The 20,513-nt window shown below is 48.7% G+C and overlaps 1 protein-coding gene across 3 annotated transcripts; it reads right to left on the bottom strand.

Moving 5' to 3' along the window:
• Window positions 1-3,375: 3,375 nt before the first annotated feature.
• cdk12 (cyclin dependent kinase 12) lies at window positions 3,376-20,183 on the bottom strand. 3 transcript variants are annotated; one of them, XM_058377747.1, is made up of 15 exons: window positions 19,479-20,183; window positions 18,366-19,378; window positions 13,261-13,881; window positions 12,988-13,188; window positions 12,415-12,554; window positions 12,134-12,304; window positions 11,823-12,012; window positions 11,611-11,667; window positions 11,422-11,523; window positions 11,074-11,151; window positions 10,265-10,381; window positions 9,908-10,039; window positions 9,618-9,817; window positions 9,054-9,515; window positions 3,376-3,934 (listed from the first exon to the last, which is right to left on the bottom strand). In XM_058377747.1, the coding sequence occupies exons 2-15, from the start codon at window positions 19,349-19,351 to the stop codon at window positions 3,576-3,578; spliced, it is 3,816 nt and encodes a 1,271-aa protein (XP_058233730.1). In that variant the 5' UTR covers window positions 19,352-19,378; window positions 19,479-20,183; the 3' UTR covers window positions 3,376-3,575. The 3 variants fall into 3 exon arrangements, with proteins under 3 accessions (XP_058233730.1, XP_058233729.1, XP_058233731.1); XM_058377746.1 differs by having other exon boundaries at window positions 3,377-3,934; window positions 19,459-20,183; XM_058377748.1 differs by lacking the exon at window positions 3,376-3,934 and adding an exon at window positions 7,125-7,147 and having other exon boundaries at window positions 19,459-20,182.
• Between the last annotated feature and the right edge of the window lie 330 nt (window positions 20,184-20,513).

The raw sequence follows: 20,513 nt of genomic DNA, 5'->3' as shown, positions 1-20,513 counted from the left end.
ACATCTCACTCTGAACACATCTCACTGAACACGTCTCACACTGAACACGTCTCACTGAACACATCTCACTCTGAACACGTCTCACACTGAACACGTCTCACTGAACACGTCTCACTCTGAACACGTCTCACTCTGAACACATCTCACTGAACACGTCTCACACTGAACACGTCTCACACTGAACACGTCTCACACTGAACCCGCCTCACTCACTCGGAACACATCTCACTCTGAACACGTCTCACTGAACACATCTCACTCTGAACACGTCTCACTCTGAACACGTCTCACTGAACACGTCTCACTCGGAACACATCTCACTCTGAACACATCTCACTGAACACGTCTCACACTGAACACGTCTCACACTGAACCCGCCTCACTCACTCGGAACACATCTCACTCTGAACACGTCTCACTCGGAACACATCTCACTCTGAACACGTCTCACTCGGAACACATCTCACTCTGAACACGTCTCACTGAACACATCTCACTCTGAACACGTCTCACTCTGAACACATCTCACTCTGAACACGTCTCACTCTGAACATGTCTCACTCTGAACACGTCTCACACTGAACCCGCCTCACTCACTCTGAACACATCTCACTCTGAACACGTCTCACTGAACACATCTCACTCTGAACACGTCTCACTGAACACGTCTCACTCTGAACACGTCTCACACTGAACCCGCCTCACTCACTCGGAACACATCTCACTCTGAACACATCTCACTGAACACGTCTCACACTGAACACGTCTCACACTGAACCCGCCTCACTCACTCGGAACACATCTCACTCTGAACATGTCTCACTGAACACATCTCACTCTGAACACATCTCACTGAACACCTCTCACACTGAACACGTCTCACTGAACACATCTCACTCTGAACACGTCTCACACTGAACACGTCTCACTGAACACGTCTCACTCTGAACACATCTCACTGAACACGTCTCACACTGAACACGTCTCACACTGAACCCGCCTCACTCACTCTGAACACGTCTCACTGAACACATCTCACTCTGAACACGTCTCACTCTGAACACGTCTCACACTGAACACGTCTCACTGAACACGTCTCACTCGGAACACATCTCACTCTGAACACATCTCACTGAACACGTCTCACACTGAACACGTCTCACACTGAACCCGCCTCACTCACTCAGAACACATCTCACTCTGAACACGTCTCACTCGGAACACATCTCACTCTGAACACGTCTCACTCGGAACACATCTCACTCTGAACACGTCTCACTGAACACATCTCTCTGAACACGTCTCACTCTGAACACGTCTCACTCTGAACACATCTCACTCTGAACACGTCTCACTCTGAACATGTCTCACTCTGAACACGTCTCACTCTGAACACGTCTCACACTGAACCCGCCTCACTCACTCGGAACACATCTCACTCTGAACACGTCTCACTGAACACATCTCACTCTGAACACGTCTCACTCTGAACACGTCTCACACTGAACACGTCTCACTGAACACGTCTCACTGGGAACACATCTCACTCTGAACACCTCACTCGGAACACATCTCACTCGGAACACATCTCACTCTGAACACGTCTCACTGAACACATCTCACTCTGAACACGTCTCACTCGGAACACATCTCACTCTGAACACGTCTCACTGAACACATCTCACTCTGAACACGTCTCACTCTGAACACATCTCACTCTGAACACGTCTCACTCTGAACATGTCTCACTCTGAACACGTCTCACTCTGAACACGTCTCACACTGAACCCGCCTCACTCACTCTGAACACATCTCACTCTGAACACGTCTCACTGAACACATCTCACTCTGAACACGTCTCACTGAACACGTCTCACTCTGAACCCGCCTCACTCACTCGGAACACATCTCACTGAACACGTCTCACACTGAACACGTCTCACACTGAACCCGCCTCACTCACTCGGAACACATCTCACTCTGAACACGTCTCACTCACTCGGAACACATCTCACTCTGAACACGTCTCACTGAACACATCTCACTCTGAACACATCTCACTGAACACGTCTCACACTGAACACATCTCACTCTGAACACGTCTCACACTGAACACGTCTCACTGAACACGTCTCACTCTGAACACGTCTCACACTGAACCCGCCTCACTCACTCGGAACACATCTCACTCTGAACACGTCTCACTCACTCGGAACACATCTCACTCTGAACACGTCTCACTGAACACATCTCACTCTGAACACATCTCACTGAACACGTCTCACACTGAACAAGTCTCACTCTGAACACATCTCACTCTGAACACGTCTCACTGAACAAGTCTCACTCTGAACACATCTCACTCTGAACACGTCTCACTCGGAACACGTCTCACTCGGAACACGTCTCACTGAACACGTCTCACTTGGAACACGTCTCACTCGGAACACGTCTCACTCGGAACACGTCTCACTCTGAACACGTCTCACTCGGAACACGTCTCACTCGGAACACGTCTCACTCTGAACACGTCTCACTCTGAACACGTCTCACACTGAACACGTCTCACTCTGAACACGTCTCACACTGAACACGTCTCACTCTGAACACGTCTCACACTGAACACGTCTCACTCTGAACACGTCTCACACTGAACACGTCTCACTCTGAACACGTCTCACACTGAACACGTCTCACTCTGAACACGTCTCACACTGAACACGTCTCACTCTGAACACGTCTCACTCTGAACACGTCTCACACTGAACACGTCTCACACTGAACAAGTCTCACTCTGAACACGTCTCACTCTGAACACGTCTCACTCGGAACACGTCTCACTCGGAACACGTCTCACTCGGAACACGTCTCACTCTGAACACGTCTCACTCGGAACACGTCTCACTCTGAACACGTCTCACACTGAACACGTCTCACTCTGAACACGTCTCACACTGAACACGTCTCACTCTGAACACGTCTCACACTGAACACGTCTCACTCTGAACACGTCTCACTCTGAACACGTCTCACTCTGAACACGTCTCACACTGAACACGTCTCACTCTGAACACGTCTCACACTGAACACGTCTCACTCTGAACACGTCTCACACTGAACACGTCTCACTCGGAACACATCTCACTCTGAACACGTCTCACTCTGAAAATGTCTCGCTCTGAACACATTTCATTCTGAACACATCTCACACTGAACACTTATCATTCAGAATACGTCTCACCCTGAACACGTCTCACCCTGAACACGTCTCACTCAGTATAAACACAATGCTTTTTCACTCAGCTTCTTTTAATAAACAGAAAAGAAAATATTTACAAAAACATTCTTTTATCCAGTCACTGAAAGTGAAAGTAAAATGTTGACGTCATGGTGATGATGTTACTGATGTTATTGTTGTGGTCAGTGTTACATCAGGTTCTCAGTCATGTTGAAGATTTGATATAAAGTAAAGCTTGTGTGTGTGTGTGTGTGTGTGTGTGTGTGTGTGTGGAGGACAGATGTGTTTGAAGTGTCCAGGGCTCCAGATGTTTGGTAAACAGAAACAGTATGAAGCTTCAGGACTCGCTCTCCTGTCTGTCCTCCCCGCAGGACCCCAGGGTGAACCGGAGGTCCTGGTCACGGGGGTACTGCGCTTCTTTGTTAGCATTAGCATTGTTAGCATCATGTTCAGGCTGGCTGAAGATTAAAGCTCCGGGAGAGGAATACGAAGACGGCGACTGCGTCTCTTTCAGACACCGAGAGTCTGAGGAAGTGGGCTGGCTCTCTGAGGCATGCTGGGAAATAAGCTGCAGGAGTGCAGACGCCACATCACCTTGGAGATCATCTGACTGCGCAGGTGGAGCAGCTGGGGTTGCTGGGTCACGGGTCAGCACCAGAGTCTGGGCCAGAGGCTTCTCACTGAAGAGGGTGGAGTCTAAAACAACCAAACAACAGCAACAGTGAGCGAAGTCTGTGTGTAAAAAATAAAAAGAGTGAATTTGAATTAAAATCTGGGATGAAGATGATGGAGGTATAACTGGGACTGAAAGATGAAGAGGATGGAGAGATGAAAAGGATGGAGAGATGAAAAGGATGGAGAAATGAAGATGGAGAGATAAAGAGGATGGAATGATAAAGAGGATGGAATGATGAAGGGGATGGAAAGATGAAGAGGATGGAGAGATGAAGAGGATGGAATGACGAAGAGGATGGAATGATGAAGAGGATGGAGAGATGAAGAGACGAAGAGGATGGAGAGACGAAGAGGATGGAAAGATGAAGATGGAGAAGTGAAGAGGATGGAGAGATGAAGAGGATGGAAAGATGAAGATTGAGAGATAAAGAGGATGGAGAGATGAAGAGGATGGAATGATGAAGGGGATGGAGAGGTAAAGAGGATGGAATGTTGAAGAGCATGGAAAGATGAAGAGGATGGAGAGATAAAGAGGATGGAATGATGAAGGGGATGGAAAGATGAAGATGGAGAGATAAAGAGGATGGAATGATAAAGAGGATGGAATGTTGAAGAGGATGGAATGTTGAAGAGGATGGAATGTTGAAGAGGATGGAGAGATGGAGAGGATGGAGAGATGAAGGGGATGGAATGATAAAGAGGATGGAATGAGGAAGAGGATGGAGAAATAAAGAGGATGGAATGAATGAGAGGGTGGAGAAATGACGAGGATGGAGATATGAAGAGGATGGAGAGATGAAGAGGATGGAATGATGAAGAGCATGGAGAGATTAAGAGGATGGAAAGATGAAGATTGAGAGATAAAGAGGATGGAATGATAAAGAGGATGGAGAGATAAAGAGGATGGAAAGATGAAGAGGATGGAGAGACGAAGAGGATGGAATGATGAAGATGGAGAGGTGAAGAGCATGGAGATATGAAGAGGATGGAGAGATGAAGATTGAGAGATAAAGAGGATGGAATGATAAAGAGGATGGAATGAAAGAGGATGGAGAGATGGAGAGGATGGAATGTTGAAGAGGATGGAGAGATGGAGAGGATGGAATGTTGAAGAGGATGGAGAGATGGAGAGGATGGAATGTTGAAGAGGATGGAGAGATGGAGAGGATGGAATGTTGAAGAGGATGGAGAGATGGAGAGGATGGAATGATGAAGAGGAAGGAGAGATGAAGAGGATGGAATGATGAAGAGGAAGGAGAGATGGAGAGGATGGAATGTTGAAGAGGGTGGAGAGATGGAGAGGATGGAATGATGAAGAGGGTGGACAGATGAAGAGGATGGAATGATGAAGAGGGTGGACAGATGAAGAGGATGGAATGATGAAGAGGGTGGAGAGACGAAGAGGATGGAATGATGAAGAGGGTGGAGAGACGAAGAGGATGGAATGATGAAGAGGGTGGACAGATGAAGAGGATGGAATGATGAAGAGGGTGGAGAGACGAAGAGGATGGAATGATGAAGAGGGTGGACAGATGAAGAGGATGGAATGATGAAGAGGGTGGAGAGACGAAGAGGATGGAATGATGAAGAGGGTGGAGAGACGAAGAGGATGGAATGATGAAGAGGGTGGAGAGATGGAGAGGATGGAATGATGAAGAGGGTGGAGAGACGAAGAGGATGGAATGATGAAGAGGGTGGAGAGATGGAGAGGATGGAATGATGAAGAGGGTGGAGAGATGGAGAGGATGGAATGATGAAGAGGGTGGAGAGATGGAGAGGATGGAATGATGAAGAGGGTGGAGAGATGGAGAGGATGGAATGATGAAGAGGGTGGAGAGACGAAGAGGATGGAATGATGAAGAGGGTGGAGAGATGGAGAGGATGGAATGATGAAGAGGGTGGAGAGATGGAGAGGATGGAATGATGAAGAGGGTGGAGAGATGGAGAGGATGGAGGTGTACTGGGTGTTTGTCCTGACCATCCTCGTGGTTCAGCTGGAGACTTAAACCTCATTAATAAAATGTAAAAAAACATCAAAATGAACATTTTAACGTTAACAAAATTATAATTTAAAGAGTTTATAATTTATTTAAATAAAGCTAAAATTAACTCACAAAACTTCTTTATATATATATTGTTTTTATTTATAATTAAAATATAATTTTTTTTCTATTAAAAATAACATTAATAAAACACTAAACCTTTTAAAAATGTATAATTAAATAATACACCAATCAGTAACATTAAAAGCACTGTGTAGCTCCGCCTCCTGCCACGGAGACATGAACTCCACCAGAGATCTCCTCTGAAGGTGTGCTGTGGAATCAGGCACCAAGACATCTGCAGGAGATCTCTGAAGGTGTGCTGTGGAATCAGGCACCAAGACATCTGCAGGAGATCTCTGAAGGTGTGCTGTGGAATCAGGCACCAAGACATCTGCAGGAGATCTCTGAAGGTGTGCTGTGGAATCAGGCACCAAGACATCTGCAGGAGATCTCTGAAGGTGTGCTGTGGAATCAGGCACCAAGACATCTGCAGGAGATCTCTGAAGGTGTGCTGTGGAATCAGGCACCAAGACATCTGCAGGAGATCCTTTAATTCCTGGAAGTTGATGCATCAGACTTGTTTGCCAGCACATTCCACAGACACTCCATCAGAATGAGATCTGGGGAATTCTGAGGCCAAGTCAGAGCTCTCATGCTCCTCAAAACTTTCCTGGAGAATTTCTGAGGAGTGTGCCATGGAGCATTACTCTGCTGAAAGAGGTCACTGACCTCACATTAGGACAAACTGGTGATCACACACGGTCCTCAGTTCTGATCCTCAGGTGTCCAATGTAGGAGTTCTGGGTGGTGGTCAGGAGTCAGCACGGTCACTCTGACACTCACTGTTTCAGCAGTTTATGCTCTTCTGTGGGATCAGACCAGACGGAGTAGACTTCGGTCTCAGAGGTTCTCCAGTTCTTCTTTTATACAGTACTTCTGGTAGGTTCTAACCCTGGACACCGGGTCACTACACAGACCTGCTGTCTGGTTGAAGCTCTGACCCAGTTGTCTAGACATCAGTGTGGTTCTGGTCCGAGTCGCCTGGATTCTCCTCCTTCTCTCCACCTCTCTCCGCTTCAACACACCAGCTTTGAGAAGCGAGCGTTGGACTCTAACACACACCTGAACACCAACCTTCTACATCTCACCTGTCAGGGGCTCATGTTACAGCTGACCACTGGCTAAACTTCTGAAACCATCAGAAACAATTAATAAAAAATTAGAAAAATATACCTTATTAGGACATAAATAAATAAATCAAGAAGACTGATTATAAATCACACTGGTACATAATGTAAATATATTTATATAATATCAAAGTAAATACAAATAAATAAGTAGATAAATAGATAAATTAAATTCAGATTTGCAGGTTTAAATTTAATGAATATGTTGAGATCATTTTTATAATTTTAAAAATAGATTTTTTTTAAATTACCACCTCATTAATGGTAAAAACGATAATATTCATTTTTATTCTAATTTATTACAATTATAGTTATTTTATTAATAAATATTAATTTATCAGAACGTTTTTAACTAAAAGTTATCAGATTCAGAATAAGTACTGATCTGTAAGTCAGTAGTGATGAGGCGGCGCCCCCATGAGGTGTCTCTGTTACTGCACCTGCTGCAGCTGTACTTTATTTTATTTATTTTGCTCAGACTCTGATTCAGTGAAAATAATGAGCAGGTGAAAACAAGATGAAAAACAGAAGGAAAAAGAAAAGGGAAAAAGACATGCTGCTTGTGTGTAGCTCATAATTTATTCAACATTCTGACTGAGAGGACACAGTGACACCACGCCCCCCCCCCCACACACACACATCCCAAACCAAGGGGGGAAAAAAAAGTAATGTATATATTTATAAAAAAAAAAAAAAAAAAAAAAAAAAATCAACACAATACACAGGTGAAAATCAGGAGCTGGACTGAGGAAGTGTAAGGTACGCCTGACCAAACCTCAGTCCAGATGTCTGCATGATTATAAACATGTTATTACATGCTAACAGAGCTCTCCTGCTCTCTCTCTTTAGTGAATAATGAGGAGAGAAACTGACAGAATGGCACATCCATAAGGATCAATAACGGTCCAATCTCACACTCTATCACCAGATCAGACCTGACAGTGTTCACCAGCTGTACAGCTCCACTCATGTAGTGTGTGTGTGTGTGTTTCTTAAGCCTCGCTTTACACTCTGCTCACAGTTTCCATTACTGAGTCAAAGGGAAAATCAGGATGGGCTTGAACTCCACGTTCACACTAGCAAGAGAGAAGGTGTCTCAGTCAGGGTGTGTAGCTGTACAATTCTCTCTCCAGCTGTGTAACGCTGAAATCACACACCTGAGCAGATGTTCACCGTGATTAGTGCTGGACTTTTGTTCATGTTTAACTCGTTAAGCTTTAAGATATTACACTACTGATGCTGCTCAGTGGAACTTGTATATATTTCCCGGCGAGGCCACGCCCACGAGCGAGAAGTGTGCCAGGAGAGACTCATCAGCTGCTAGTGTGGATGCAGTGTGTCTCTGGCTCAGGTTTGTTCATCAGGGAAATCTCTAGCTCAGTTTCAGTGTGATTGAGCTCGTTAACGTGGCCTTAACAAGGATAACGAGAGACCTGAAGAAAAACAATGAAATGGCGTGAATGACAGGATGGAATGCAACACATGACAATGGAGAGGTGTGTTCATGTCCTGTTGTCTGTCTGTGTCTGTGTGTGTGAGACAGTGAGTTGACTTATTGAGGAAAAGTGTGTGTGTGTGTTTTTGTTCCCATAAAAAATAAACTCAACACTGCCTCCTTTATAAATTGAGACGTATGGCATAAAGAAGTTACTAATAAATGAAAAATAAAGATTTGAAACAAACAAACTTGGATTTATTTTAGATTTCTTTAGCGTGCCACTTCTACTGTTGGAACAAAAAAAAAAAAAAAAAATACTGAGAAACATCTCAAAAATATACAATCGCTCTGATAAGAGGAGTTTTAACACTACAAGGAGCCACATGAGGAAGCTCCGCAAACTGCTTTGGCCAATCACAGCCCTTGGTTTGCTTTGAGCCACGCCCTCTAGAGAGTAAACTCGGACTTGCCCTTGCAGTCGGTGCCGGAAAGGGAGGTGGAGCTGCTTCTCGTCACCGCCCCATCCGACTGGACGCCGTTGCTCTCCTCGCCTTGAGCCGCCCCCTGGGACGGAGCTTTAATCAGCTGGCTGAGGAGAAGCGCAAGGAGGCCGGTGGTGTCATCTGAGGGAGGGGCTTCTGGGGGAGGGGCCTCAGGTGGTGGAGCTTCAGGGGGGGGAGGAGGAGGTGGAGGAGCCGGCGCACTATTAGACGCCTGAATGAGAGATGAAAGGGTGTGGCTGAGCACTTCCAGGTGCTGGGAGGAATCTGCATCTGGGGCGGAGTCAGGGATAGGAAGTGAGGAGGAGGTGGAGGAAGTGAGGAGCTGCTCAGCCATCTGAGGGAGAGTGAGACGCTCGGACTGACCCTGCAGCAGGTTCAACAACACGGCCATCTCCGTCTGATTCAACTGATCAGCTACTGCACCCAGACCTATGCGCACACACACACACACACACACAGAGTGTTGGCAGAGATTCATCTATCTGATACAAGCCTGTGAGGTGTGTGTGTGTGTGAGAGAGAGATACACACCCATGAGGTCAGTGTGTGTGGTGGGGGCAGGGGGAGGGGAGGAGCTGGGTGCTGATTGGCTGTTCTCTCGGCTGGCTGTGCTCCCCAGGTCCTTCTGCTGTGCTGCTTTCTGTACAGGCACATCCTCAGTCAACCCGCTCTGCCTCTGTCTCCGCCTCTTCTTACTCCACAACTCATGACAGTCCTGCCAGTGGGGCAAACTAGACAGCAACACACACACACACACACACAGTTAATAAGTATCTGTTGGGCATGAACTTATTTTAGCGTAGAATTCTGAGGACACTCACTCTGGAGGCGCCATCTTACTGGGGTCAACATCACAGAGGAAGCCGCTCGCTAGAGCCTGCTCTGCTGTACACCTGCGTGAGGGGTCAAGGGTCAACATGCGGTCAAACAGGTCCAGAGCTGGAGAGGGCAAACTGAGAGAGAGAGGATGAGAGATTATTATACTGTTACAGATGACCGCACACACAATATTTATTAAATAAATACACACAGTGTGTGTTAGGGTCAGTAAAACACTAAGTGACTGGGTGATGATCAGCTACATTAGTGTGATGTAAGAAAGTACTTTCTGTTACCATGGCTACAATTTGAGATTTAGACACGTGAGAGAGTGTGTGTGTGTGTGTGTGTATACTCACAAGGAGAACTCTTCTCGTAAGCGGCGTCTGTACTGCTTCTTGGGCTTCATGGAGTTGAAGTAGGGCAGTTTAATGACATCGGGCCAAGCTGCTGGACACGGACTGCCACACAGACGACTGAAACACACACAGTCATATAGTGCAGGACAGGATATAGGGCAGCTCCATAAAGACATGGTGTGGAGGTGAAGGTTGGAGTGAAGAACTGGAGTGTCCTGCACAGAGCCCTGACTCAACCCCACTGACCACTGACTGACCCCCAGAAGAGTGGAGCTGATTAGAACAGTGAAGAGAGGAGAATAAATCTGGAATCTTGAAATTCTCTACACACACACACATCTGGGGGCACTTACTTAGACTGTATTCTGTATTTATTTGTCTCTCTCTCTGTCTCATTCTCGTGCTTTCTCCCTCTCTCCATATCCCTGTCTTTCTCTCTCTGTCCCTTTCACACACACACACTATGTCTCTCTCTTTTTTCCTCTCTCTCACTGACTCACACAGTCACTCTCTCTCTCACGCTCTCTCTCTCTTACACACACACTTTCTCTGTCCCTCTCTCTCATGCTCTCTCACACACACTCTATGTCTCTCTTTTTCTCTCTCTCTCACTGTCTCACACACTCTCTCTCTGTCCCTCTCTCTCACTGTCTCACAGTGTCACTCTCTCTCACACACACGCACAAATTTAAGGATACACTTAACTTAAGGTTAGTCCTTCATTCACGCAATCAACATGTTCAGAGAGAAGCTGATGAAGAGGGAGAGTGTGTGTGTGTGCGCATGAGCTCAAACACAGTAACACCTACCTGATAAGCTCGAGCTGCAGCAGCTCCTGATTAGCCTGGAAAATGGGTTTCTTAGTGAAGAGCTCTCCCAGAATGCACCTGGAGAGAGGAGAGTAAACACAGTGTTAGAAGTGGAGTGATGAAGCCCATGCTGCACTACCCCCTAGTGGTGAGTGAAGGGGTTTACACTGGTTCTGTTTAAAGACCATGACAAATAAAACATGTGGATCCGTTGAGAGTTTATAACAGTAGTAGTTAACCTGAGGATAAAAAAAAATACATTAAAATCAGAGTGTTGTCTCAGATTCACGTCTGCAACGATTCAGATAAAAAATAAATTTTTGGACTGTTGCCAGTGTGTGTGTGTACCCGCAGCTCCAGACATCGATGGCAGGTGTGTATCTCTCCTCCCCCAGCAGCAGCTCAGGTGGGCGGTACCATAGTGTGATCACCTTATTGGTGTACGGCCGACTGGAAACAACCAGAGACGGGTTCATTAACACACACACACACACACACAGTACCATACATAGGAATCAGTGATTAAACTGAGCTCACCTTTCCTCTGAGTTATACAGCCGTGCTAACCCAAAATCAGCCAGCTTTATCTGTCCACTGAGAGAGAGAGAGAGACAGGCAGAGAGAGACAGTGAGAGACAGAGAGAGAGTGACAGGGAGATTATTTTTGACTGCATACACACCAGTCAGTTTATAACACCTGATGAATCTCAGTATTGTGTGTGTTTGTGTGTGTGTGTGTGTGTGTGTACCTGTTGTTGAGCAGGATGTTGGAACACTTGATGTCTCTGTGCAGGAAGTTCTTCTTGTGACAGTAGTCCAGTCCCTCCATCAGCTGCCTCATGAAGCTGCGGATGTGTTCGTGTGAGAATGAGACGAGGCCCGACTCCAACAGCCCCATCAGGTCATGGTCCATGTACTCAAACACCAGGTAGAATGCTCCTACACACACACACACACACACAGAACAGTCATATATTCATGGTGTTACTGTAACTACAGTATCATGTAAGCAGAAGGTTTTAATGTCACCTAATAATGTGTGTGTGTGTGGCCTACTGACCTTTGTCCTTTTTGAAGTCCAGTGCATCCTGCTTGTCAGTGACGATCTCCTTCATGTTGACCACACTGCGGTGGTTCAGCTGTCGGAGGATTTTAATCTCGCGGATGGCTGTGATGGGGAAGCCCTCCTTCTCATTATCCAAACGGACCTTCTTCAGGGCCACCAGCTCTCCTACACACACCAGCACACACTTATAACAAACAGCTCACAGCAGGTTACACACCTACACATGTACACACACCTACACATGTACACACACCTACACATGTACACACACACACCTGTGTCCTTGTCCTTGGCTTTATACACCTGACCGTAGGTTCCTTCCCCGATGATGCCAATGATGTCAAACTTGTCCACGCAGCGTTTCCCCCAGTCGATCTGGGTTTGTCTCTTCTCACCAAAACGAGGAGAGCAGAACCTACACACACACAATTATTAAGTACAGTTGCTCTTGTCTAAAGGTTATGTGCAGAAATGGGCATGTCTATTGCACGGCTTTTATATTTATGCTGGTACAAACAGGTCCATGAATAATTACTGCTTTTCAACTGAACAAGAGAGGAACCATGGGTTTGTAACGAGGCAGTGTGTATGGAGGTGGTGTGTAAAGAGGCGGTGCGTACGGAGGTGGTGCGTAACGAGGCGGTGTGTAAAGAGGCGTGGTGTACGGAGGCGGGGTGTAAAGAGGCGGTGCGTACGGAGGCGGTGTATGGAGGCAGGGTGTAAAGAGGCGGGGCGTACGGAGGCTGGGTGTAAAGAGGCGGGGTGTACGGAGGCGGATGATATGATTTAATATGTGACACTATTTTTCGTTCTGTAAAGTGAGCGACGTTAATTAAAAAAACACTTACTTTGGTCTCTTCTTGTAGGTGGGCTGTACAGGGGGCATAGCTTCTTGCACAGGTGAAAGGGGTGGAGACGAATCCCCTCCAGGTAGTAAAGGTGGGAGGGGTAAATCACTAAGGAGGCGTGTCCTAACCTCCTTCTCCCTCTCCTTTTCCTTCTCTCGTTCTTTCCTTGAGGTACGGTGTGTGGGCGTGGCCTTCTTCGGACTGAGGTTTTAAATAAATGTTAAAGAGATTCTTACACTTCTTACATGTGTGTGTGTGTGTGTGTTACCTTACCTGTCTCTGCAGTCTCCCAGTAGTACTGGTGGTAGAGGGAGGGGCGGAAGCGTGGAGGTTTTGACTGGCATGGTTTTGTGGGCGGGGCTTTTGGCCTGAGGTGGTGGGGCTGAAGAAGGAAGAGGTGGTGGAGAGTTCAGAGGAAGTGGTGGTGGTGAATTTAAAGGCAGCGGCGGTGGAGAATTTAAAGGAAGGGGTGGTGGAGAATTGAGAGGAAGTGGGGGTGGGGAATTAGCAGGAAGTGGAGGAGGGGGTGGTGCTACGTTCGTTTCCTCTGATGCGATGGTATTCGGAACAGGAGTAGGAGGAGGGGGCTCGGGTGCTGGGGGCGGGCCTGATTCTGGATCCACCTTCTGGTCTCGAGGTTGAGTGGGCGGAGTCGCAGCTGCCCGAGCCGCTGCTGCCGCTTGTCTTTCTTTTTTCTTGCGCGTAAGCTCCGCCCCCAGGCTTGAAGAGATGGGCAGGCGGGAAGACGAAGGGGAGCGGCTGGCCGGGCGGCTCCTGGAGGCGGAGCTCCCGCTGGCTCCACCCAGTGAAGAGTGTTTCTTACTGCGTGAGTGTGAAGAGGATCGACGAGAGGATGAGTAGAGAGGAGAGCGACTGCGGGACCTGATGGAGCGCCTGAAAAACACAAACACACAAATACACAACAAATTATTACTGTCCATAAACTCCTTCAAATTCATTATTTATCCATCAGATGATAAAAACACCAGCGTTACACACACACACACATTAAACAGCCCAGTTCAATTCTCCTCTTTCTGCTCAAGTGATCATCATATCTCTGACATTTCAGACGAAGTCGATCCCTGATGCAGAAGTGTTAGAGAGTAGCAGGTTTTAGAGACGTTAACAGAGTCCCTAGTACATGATGGTCATGTGATCTACTAATGAGCACTTGGCCACGCCCCCTAAAACAAGCACTTATACTAAAGATCAAAAGAATCTCTCTTCGGTCTCTCTCTCTCTGTGTGTCATTATTTATCGGAACACTAACACCGACTCACAATCAGCACCAATAACACAACAATGATGTCATCACCAGGGTGACGCTTAATCTCCAACTCTGTCTCTAAGAAATAACCAGCAGGACAGAGACTGTGTGTGTGTGTGTGTGTGTGTGTGTGTACAGTCCAGACCTCTCACACACTCACCCCCTGTCTCTGATAGATCATTAGAGTGTGTGATGAGGTTTGTAAAGATCAGGATGATGTGAGGATGTAAGAGGATGTGATGGAGAAGCTGGACACTGGATAATAAAAATAGTAAATAGTAAATTTTCAGAACGTAAAGACGGTCAGTGTAGCGGCGTGCAGAATGAAGCGAGCGGTGAGAGTTATGCTGACTCGGCACTTTTCTCAGATCCCTGGACATGGTCAGCACTTTGAGCAGGCCATAGACTGAATAGATGTAGAGCAGACTCAATGAACTCCACTCCACCACCACACCAACACCACCACCACACCACCACCACACCAACACCACCACTCCACCACCACACCAACACCACCACCACACCAACACCACCACTCCACCACCACACCAACGCCTCCACTCCACCACCACCACACCAACGCCTCCACTCCACCACCACCACACCAACACCACCACACCACCACCACACCAACACCACCACCACACCAACACCACCACCACACCAACACCACCACACCAACGCCTCCACTCCACCACCACACCAACACCACCACACCAACACCAACACCACACCAACGCCTCCACTCCACCACCACACCAACACCACCACACCAACGCCTCCACACCAACGCCTCCACACCACCACCACACCAACGCCTCCACTCCACCACCACACCAACGCCTCCACTCCACCACCACACCAACGCCTCCACTCCACCACCACACCAACGCCTCCACTCCACCACCACACCAACGCCTCCACTCCACCACCACACCAACACACCAACGCCTCCACTCCACCACCACACCAACGCCTCCACTCCACCACCACACCAACACACCAACGCCTCCACTCCACCACCACACCAACGCCACCACCACACCAATGCCTCCACAATACAACCACACCAACGCCTCCACCCCACCCACACCAACGCCTCCACCCCACCACACCAACACCCCAATGCCTCCACTCCACCACACCAACGCCTCCACACCAATGCCTCCGCTCCACCACACCAACGCCTTCACACCACCGCCTCCACTCCACCACACCAACACCACAACCTCATCAGGTCTCCTGTTTTACTCAGAAACCAACATGACAGAAATAAAGACTAATCCCAGTCACCACACACTGCACACTGGTATCATTTTCAGCCCTGAGGCAAAGCTCAAAGTTCACACGTTAACACGTCGGTCGATAAAGTCAGGAACACGGTACGGGGGTGTTCAGCACCTCACAGTGTTTGGTGGGTGGTGCAGGGTGGTGTTTGGTGTGTGTGGCAGTGTTCTGTGTGCAGAGGTGTTCAGTGGTTGTTCAGTGTGTGGAGGTGTTTGGTGGTGTTCAGTGTGTGGAAGTGGTCAGTGGTGTTCAGAGTGTGGAGGTGGTCAGTGGTGTTCAGAGTGTGGAGGTGGGGTTCAGTGTGTGGAGGTGTTTGGTGGTGTTCAGTGTGTGGAGGTGGTGTTCAGAGGTGTTTGGTGGTGTTCAGAGGTGTCTGGTGGTGTTCAGAGGTGTCTGGTGGTGTTCAGTGTGTGGAGGTGGTGTTCAGAGGTGTGGAGGTGGTGTTCAGAGGTGTGGAGGTGGTGTTCAGAGATGTTCAGTGTGTGGAGGTGGTGTTCAGAGATGTTCAGTGTGTGGAGGTGGTGTTCAGAGATGTTCAGTGTGTGGAGGTGGTGTTCAGAGGTGTTCAGTGTGTGGAGGTGGTGTTCAGAGGTGTTCAGTGTGTGGAGGTGGTGTTCAGAGGTGTTTGGTGGTGTTCAGAGGTGTCTGGTGGTGTTCAGAGTATGGAGGTGGTGTTCAGTGGTGTTCAGTGGGTGGAGGTGGTGTTCAGGGTGTGGAGGTGGGGTTCAGTGTGTGGAGGTGTTTGGTGGTGTTCAGTGTGTGGAGGTGGTGTTCAGAGGTGTTTGGTGGTGTTCAGAGGTGTCTGGTGGTGTTCAGTGTGTGGAGGTGGTGTTCAGAGGTGTGGAGGTGGTGTTCAGAGGTGTGGAGGTGGTGTTCAGAGATGTTCAGTGTGTGGAGGTGGTGTTCAGAGATGTTCAGTGTGTGGAGGTGGTGTTCAGAGATGTTCAGTGTGTGGAGGTGGTGTTCAGAGGTGTTCAGTGTGTGGAGGTGGTGTTCAGAGGTGTTCAGTGTGTGGAGGTGGTGTTCAGAGGTGTTTGGTGGTGTTCAGAGGTGTCTGGTGGTGTTCAGAGTATGGAGGTGGTGTTCAGTGGTGTTCAGTGGGTGGAGGTGGTGTTCAGGGTGTGGAGGTGGTGTTCAGGGTGTGGAGGTGGTGTTCAGTGGTGTTCAGGGTGTGGGGGTGGTGTTCAGTGTATGGAGGTGGTGTTCAGTGTATGGAGGTGGTGTTCAGTGGTGTTCAGGGTGTGGAGGTGGTGTTCAGGGTGTGGAGGTGGTGTGGAGGTGGTGTTCAGGGTGTGGAGGTGGTGTTCAGGGTGTGGAGGTGGTGTTCAGAGGTGTTCAGTGTGTGGAGGTGGTGTTCAGAGATGTTCAGTGTGTGGAGGTGGTGTTCAGTGTATGGAGGTGGTGTTCAGTGGTGTTCAGTGTGTGGAGGTGGTGTTCAGAGATGTTCAGTGTGTGGAGGTGGTGTTCAGAGGTGTGGAGGTGGTGTTCAGAGGTGTTCAGTGTGTGGAGGTGGTGTTCAGAGGTGTTCAGTGTGTGGAGGTGGTGTTCAGAGGTGTTTGGTGGTGTTCAGAGGTGTCTGGTGGTGTTCAGAGTATGGAGGTGGTGTTCAGTGGTGTTCAGTGGGTGGAGGTGGTGTTCAGGGTGTGGAGGTGGTGTTCAGTGTGTGGAGGTGGTGTTCAGTGGTGTTCAGTGTGTGGGGGTGGTGTTCAGTGTATGGAGGTGGTGTTCAGTGTGTGGAGGTGGTGTTCAGTGGTGTTCAGGGTGTGGAGGTGGTGTTCAGGGTGTGGAGGTGGTGTTCAGGGTGTGGAGGTGGTGTTCAGAGGTGTTCAGTGTGTGGAGGTGGTGTTCAGAGATGTTCAGTGTGTGGAGGTGGTGTTCAGTGTATGGAGGTGGTGTTCAGTGGTGTTCAGTGTGTGGAGGTGGTGTTCAGAGATGTTCAGTGTGTGGAGGTGGTGTTCAGAGGTGTGGAGGTGGTGTTCAGAGGTGTTCAGTGTGTGGAGGTGGTGTTCAGAGATGTTCAGTGTGTGGAGGTGGTGTTCAGAGGTGTTCAGTGTGTGGGGGTGGTGTTCAGTGTATGGAGGTGGTGTTCAGTGTGTGGAGGTGGTGTTCAGTGGTGTTCAGGGTGTGGAGGTGGTGTTCAGGGTGTGGAGGTGGTGTTCAGTGTGTGGAGGTGGTGTTCAGTGTGTGGGGGTGGTGTTCAGTGTGTGGGGGTGGTGTTCAGTGTGTGGAGGTGGTGTTCAGTGGTGTTCAGTGTGTGGAGGTGGTGTTCAGTGGTGTTCAGGGTGTGGAGGTGGTGTTCAGGGTGTGGAGGTGGTGTTCAGGGTGTGGAGGTGGTGTTCAGTGGTGTTCAGGGTGTGGAGGTGGTGTTCAGGGTGTGGAGGTGGTGTTCAGGGTGTGGAGGTGGTGTTCAGGGTGTGGAGGTGGTGTTCAGTGGTGTTCAGGGTGTGGAGGTGGTGTTCAGGGTGTGGAGGTGGTGTTCAGTGGTGTTCAGTGTGTGGAGGTGGTGTTCAGTGGTGTTCAGTGTGTGGAGGTGGTGTTCAGGGTGTGGAGGTGGTGTTCAGTGTGTGGAGGTGGTGTTCAGGGTGTGGAGGTGGTGTTCAGTGGTGTTCAGGGTGTGGAGGTGGTGTTCAGGGTGTGGAGGTGGTGTTCAGTGGTGTTCAGGGTGTGGAGGTGGTGTTCAGTGGTGTTCAGTGTGTGGAGGTGGTGTTCAGTGGTGTTCAGTGTGTGGAGGTGGTGTTCAGTGGTGTTCAGTGTGTGGAGGTGGTGTTCAGTGGTGTTCAGTGTGTGGAGGTGGTGTTCAGTGTGTGGAGGTGGTACTCACCGGGACACGGGACTGGTGCTGCACGAGCGTCTGTTCCCGTACGGACTCCCGTCCCGGTCGTAGCTGGAGGACCTGCGGCGTGAATACGGACTCTCGGACCTCTGCCTGCTCCGGCGTGAGCTGTCCCGGTACGGGCTCGGGGTGCCGGCACGGCGCCGGGATGAGTACCCGTCTTCTGGGTCCACGGGGGAGGAGGCGGAGACGGAGACACCCCCACCACCGCCTCCGGTCCGAGACGATCCTCCTTTCCGGTTCTTGGACGCCTTGCGGCGGCTGCGGTCCGAGTGCTCACGCTCGTGTTCGTGCTCGGCCTTGTTCCGGTGCGAGCGGTGAGACGACCTGTGGGAAGAATCGTGCGAATCTTTGCTTTTGCTCTTTTGAGACGCGGCGCTCGAGGACTCGGCTAAGTGAAGAGCGACGGAAGACGAATGCGGCTCCGCGACCGCTCGCCTCGGACCCGGGTCGCATTCCAGCCGGGAGACACCGACGGCGGACGCGAGTTTGTCTCTGCTTTTCCGCTTCGCGTCTTTTCCGTCTCGCTCGCCAGGCTTCTTCACTTTGGTGTCTCTGTCGCCACCGTCGCCCGACTCCCGGACCCGGTGCGGGTCTTTGGACTTTTTCCTCGAGCGTTTGCGTTTATGAGTCCGGATCTCTTTGTTGCGGTACGGCTCATCCTGCGGTTTCTCGGCCGGCGGAGGGTCCAGGAACTCGTCCGAGTCGGAACTTATGTCATCGTATTCCACCAAGGGCTTAATGGAGACGACAGGGGGCTCCACCGGAGAGTCTAGCCGGCTGCCATGTTTGGACGGTTTGTGGCGTTTGTTGTGCTTCGATGATGAAGAAGAAGAGGAAGAGGATGATGAGGAGCCTGTAGATTTGATCTGATGAAGCCTGGAGTCGGCGTTTCCGGTGGTGGCCGTCGTTTGTTGTTTATATTCAGGTTCCGACTTCCGCTTGGTGACATGATGTCGGTCCGAGCCAGGCATGCCTTATTCCGCCGACCACAGTCCCTTCTGGGGAAAGATTAAACACATAAACACACTGAAACACACACACCATCAAGCACGGTGCACTTTAATGGAGTTTAGCTCACAGAGTTAGCGTGTAGCTCACGGCTTTATCCGGAACTCATCCCCGGCCAACTTCTCCTGCAGCGCGCGCCTCTCCTCTCTTCTGACGTGAAAAAATAACACCGATGAAACATAAATATCGGTTTAAACTTCTTTATCAGGCTCTGTTTCGTTCAAAATGATGTCTCTCGGAGCTTGACGGAAAAAAATAAGCCCCCAAAATAATGTGAGGACACTGCGTACTTTCTCCTCGCCTTGTTTAGCTAGCTAGCCGTGCTAAGCTAAGCTAGCTAGCGAGCGAGCGCTTTTCAAAAAAGAACACAAAAAGATGAAAGGAAGTCTCCTTTTTCAACAATCTATCCTTCTCCGTGCACCGAGCTTTTGAGTTTGAGTCTTTTAAAGCTTCAGAAACGAATAGAAATCCATAATACATGGACAAATGTTTCACTAAACTGAAAAAAAAACTTGCAAGCCGGTTTAGTTCTGTTTACATGTTTCGCTTTTAATATTTCTCAGTAATATCTTTATCAGTTTTTTATATTTATCGGCAATAATCATAGATTCGTGTGCAGAATTTATTCCAGTTTATTTTTAGCAGCTCTGAAAGGAAACCAGGCCGATATTTAGGGCGATGTTCGTGGATTTAAAGAAACGCTCCACCGCCCCTTCTCTTTACGAGTCCGAAGTGGCCATTGTTGCTAAGCTGACAAGTGCGCGTTCTCGCTGCCTGTGCGCGCGCTCCCGCCCATACAATACAGCTCGCGCGGAGCTACGACAGGAACTGACGTTTGGCACATGCGCTGTTTTTGATTATAAAAATAATATATATATATATATATATATATATATATATATATATATATATATATATATATATATATATATATATATATAAGTAAATATAATACGCATTATATAATAATATAAACGCATGCTCTCTTATAACAGAATACTGATATCTGATAAAAGAAAATATCCGTTGAATGGCTATACCCGGAAGTGCTGGCAGGCTAGGTGAAAGCGTTGCTAGGCGACAGCCAATCAGATCATTAATAACCCTTCTTCGTGCTCTGGGGTT

This window comes from Hemibagrus wyckioides, linkage group LG24 (assembly GCF_019097595.1).
Source record: "Hemibagrus wyckioides isolate EC202008001 linkage group LG24, SWU_Hwy_1.0, whole genome shotgun sequence".
NCBI classification, from domain to species: domain Eukaryota; kingdom Metazoa; phylum Chordata; class Actinopteri; order Siluriformes; family Bagridae; genus Hemibagrus; species Hemibagrus wyckioides.
Note: the sequence above shows the minus strand (reverse complement) of the source record. Positions and strands in the feature narration are given on the sequence as shown.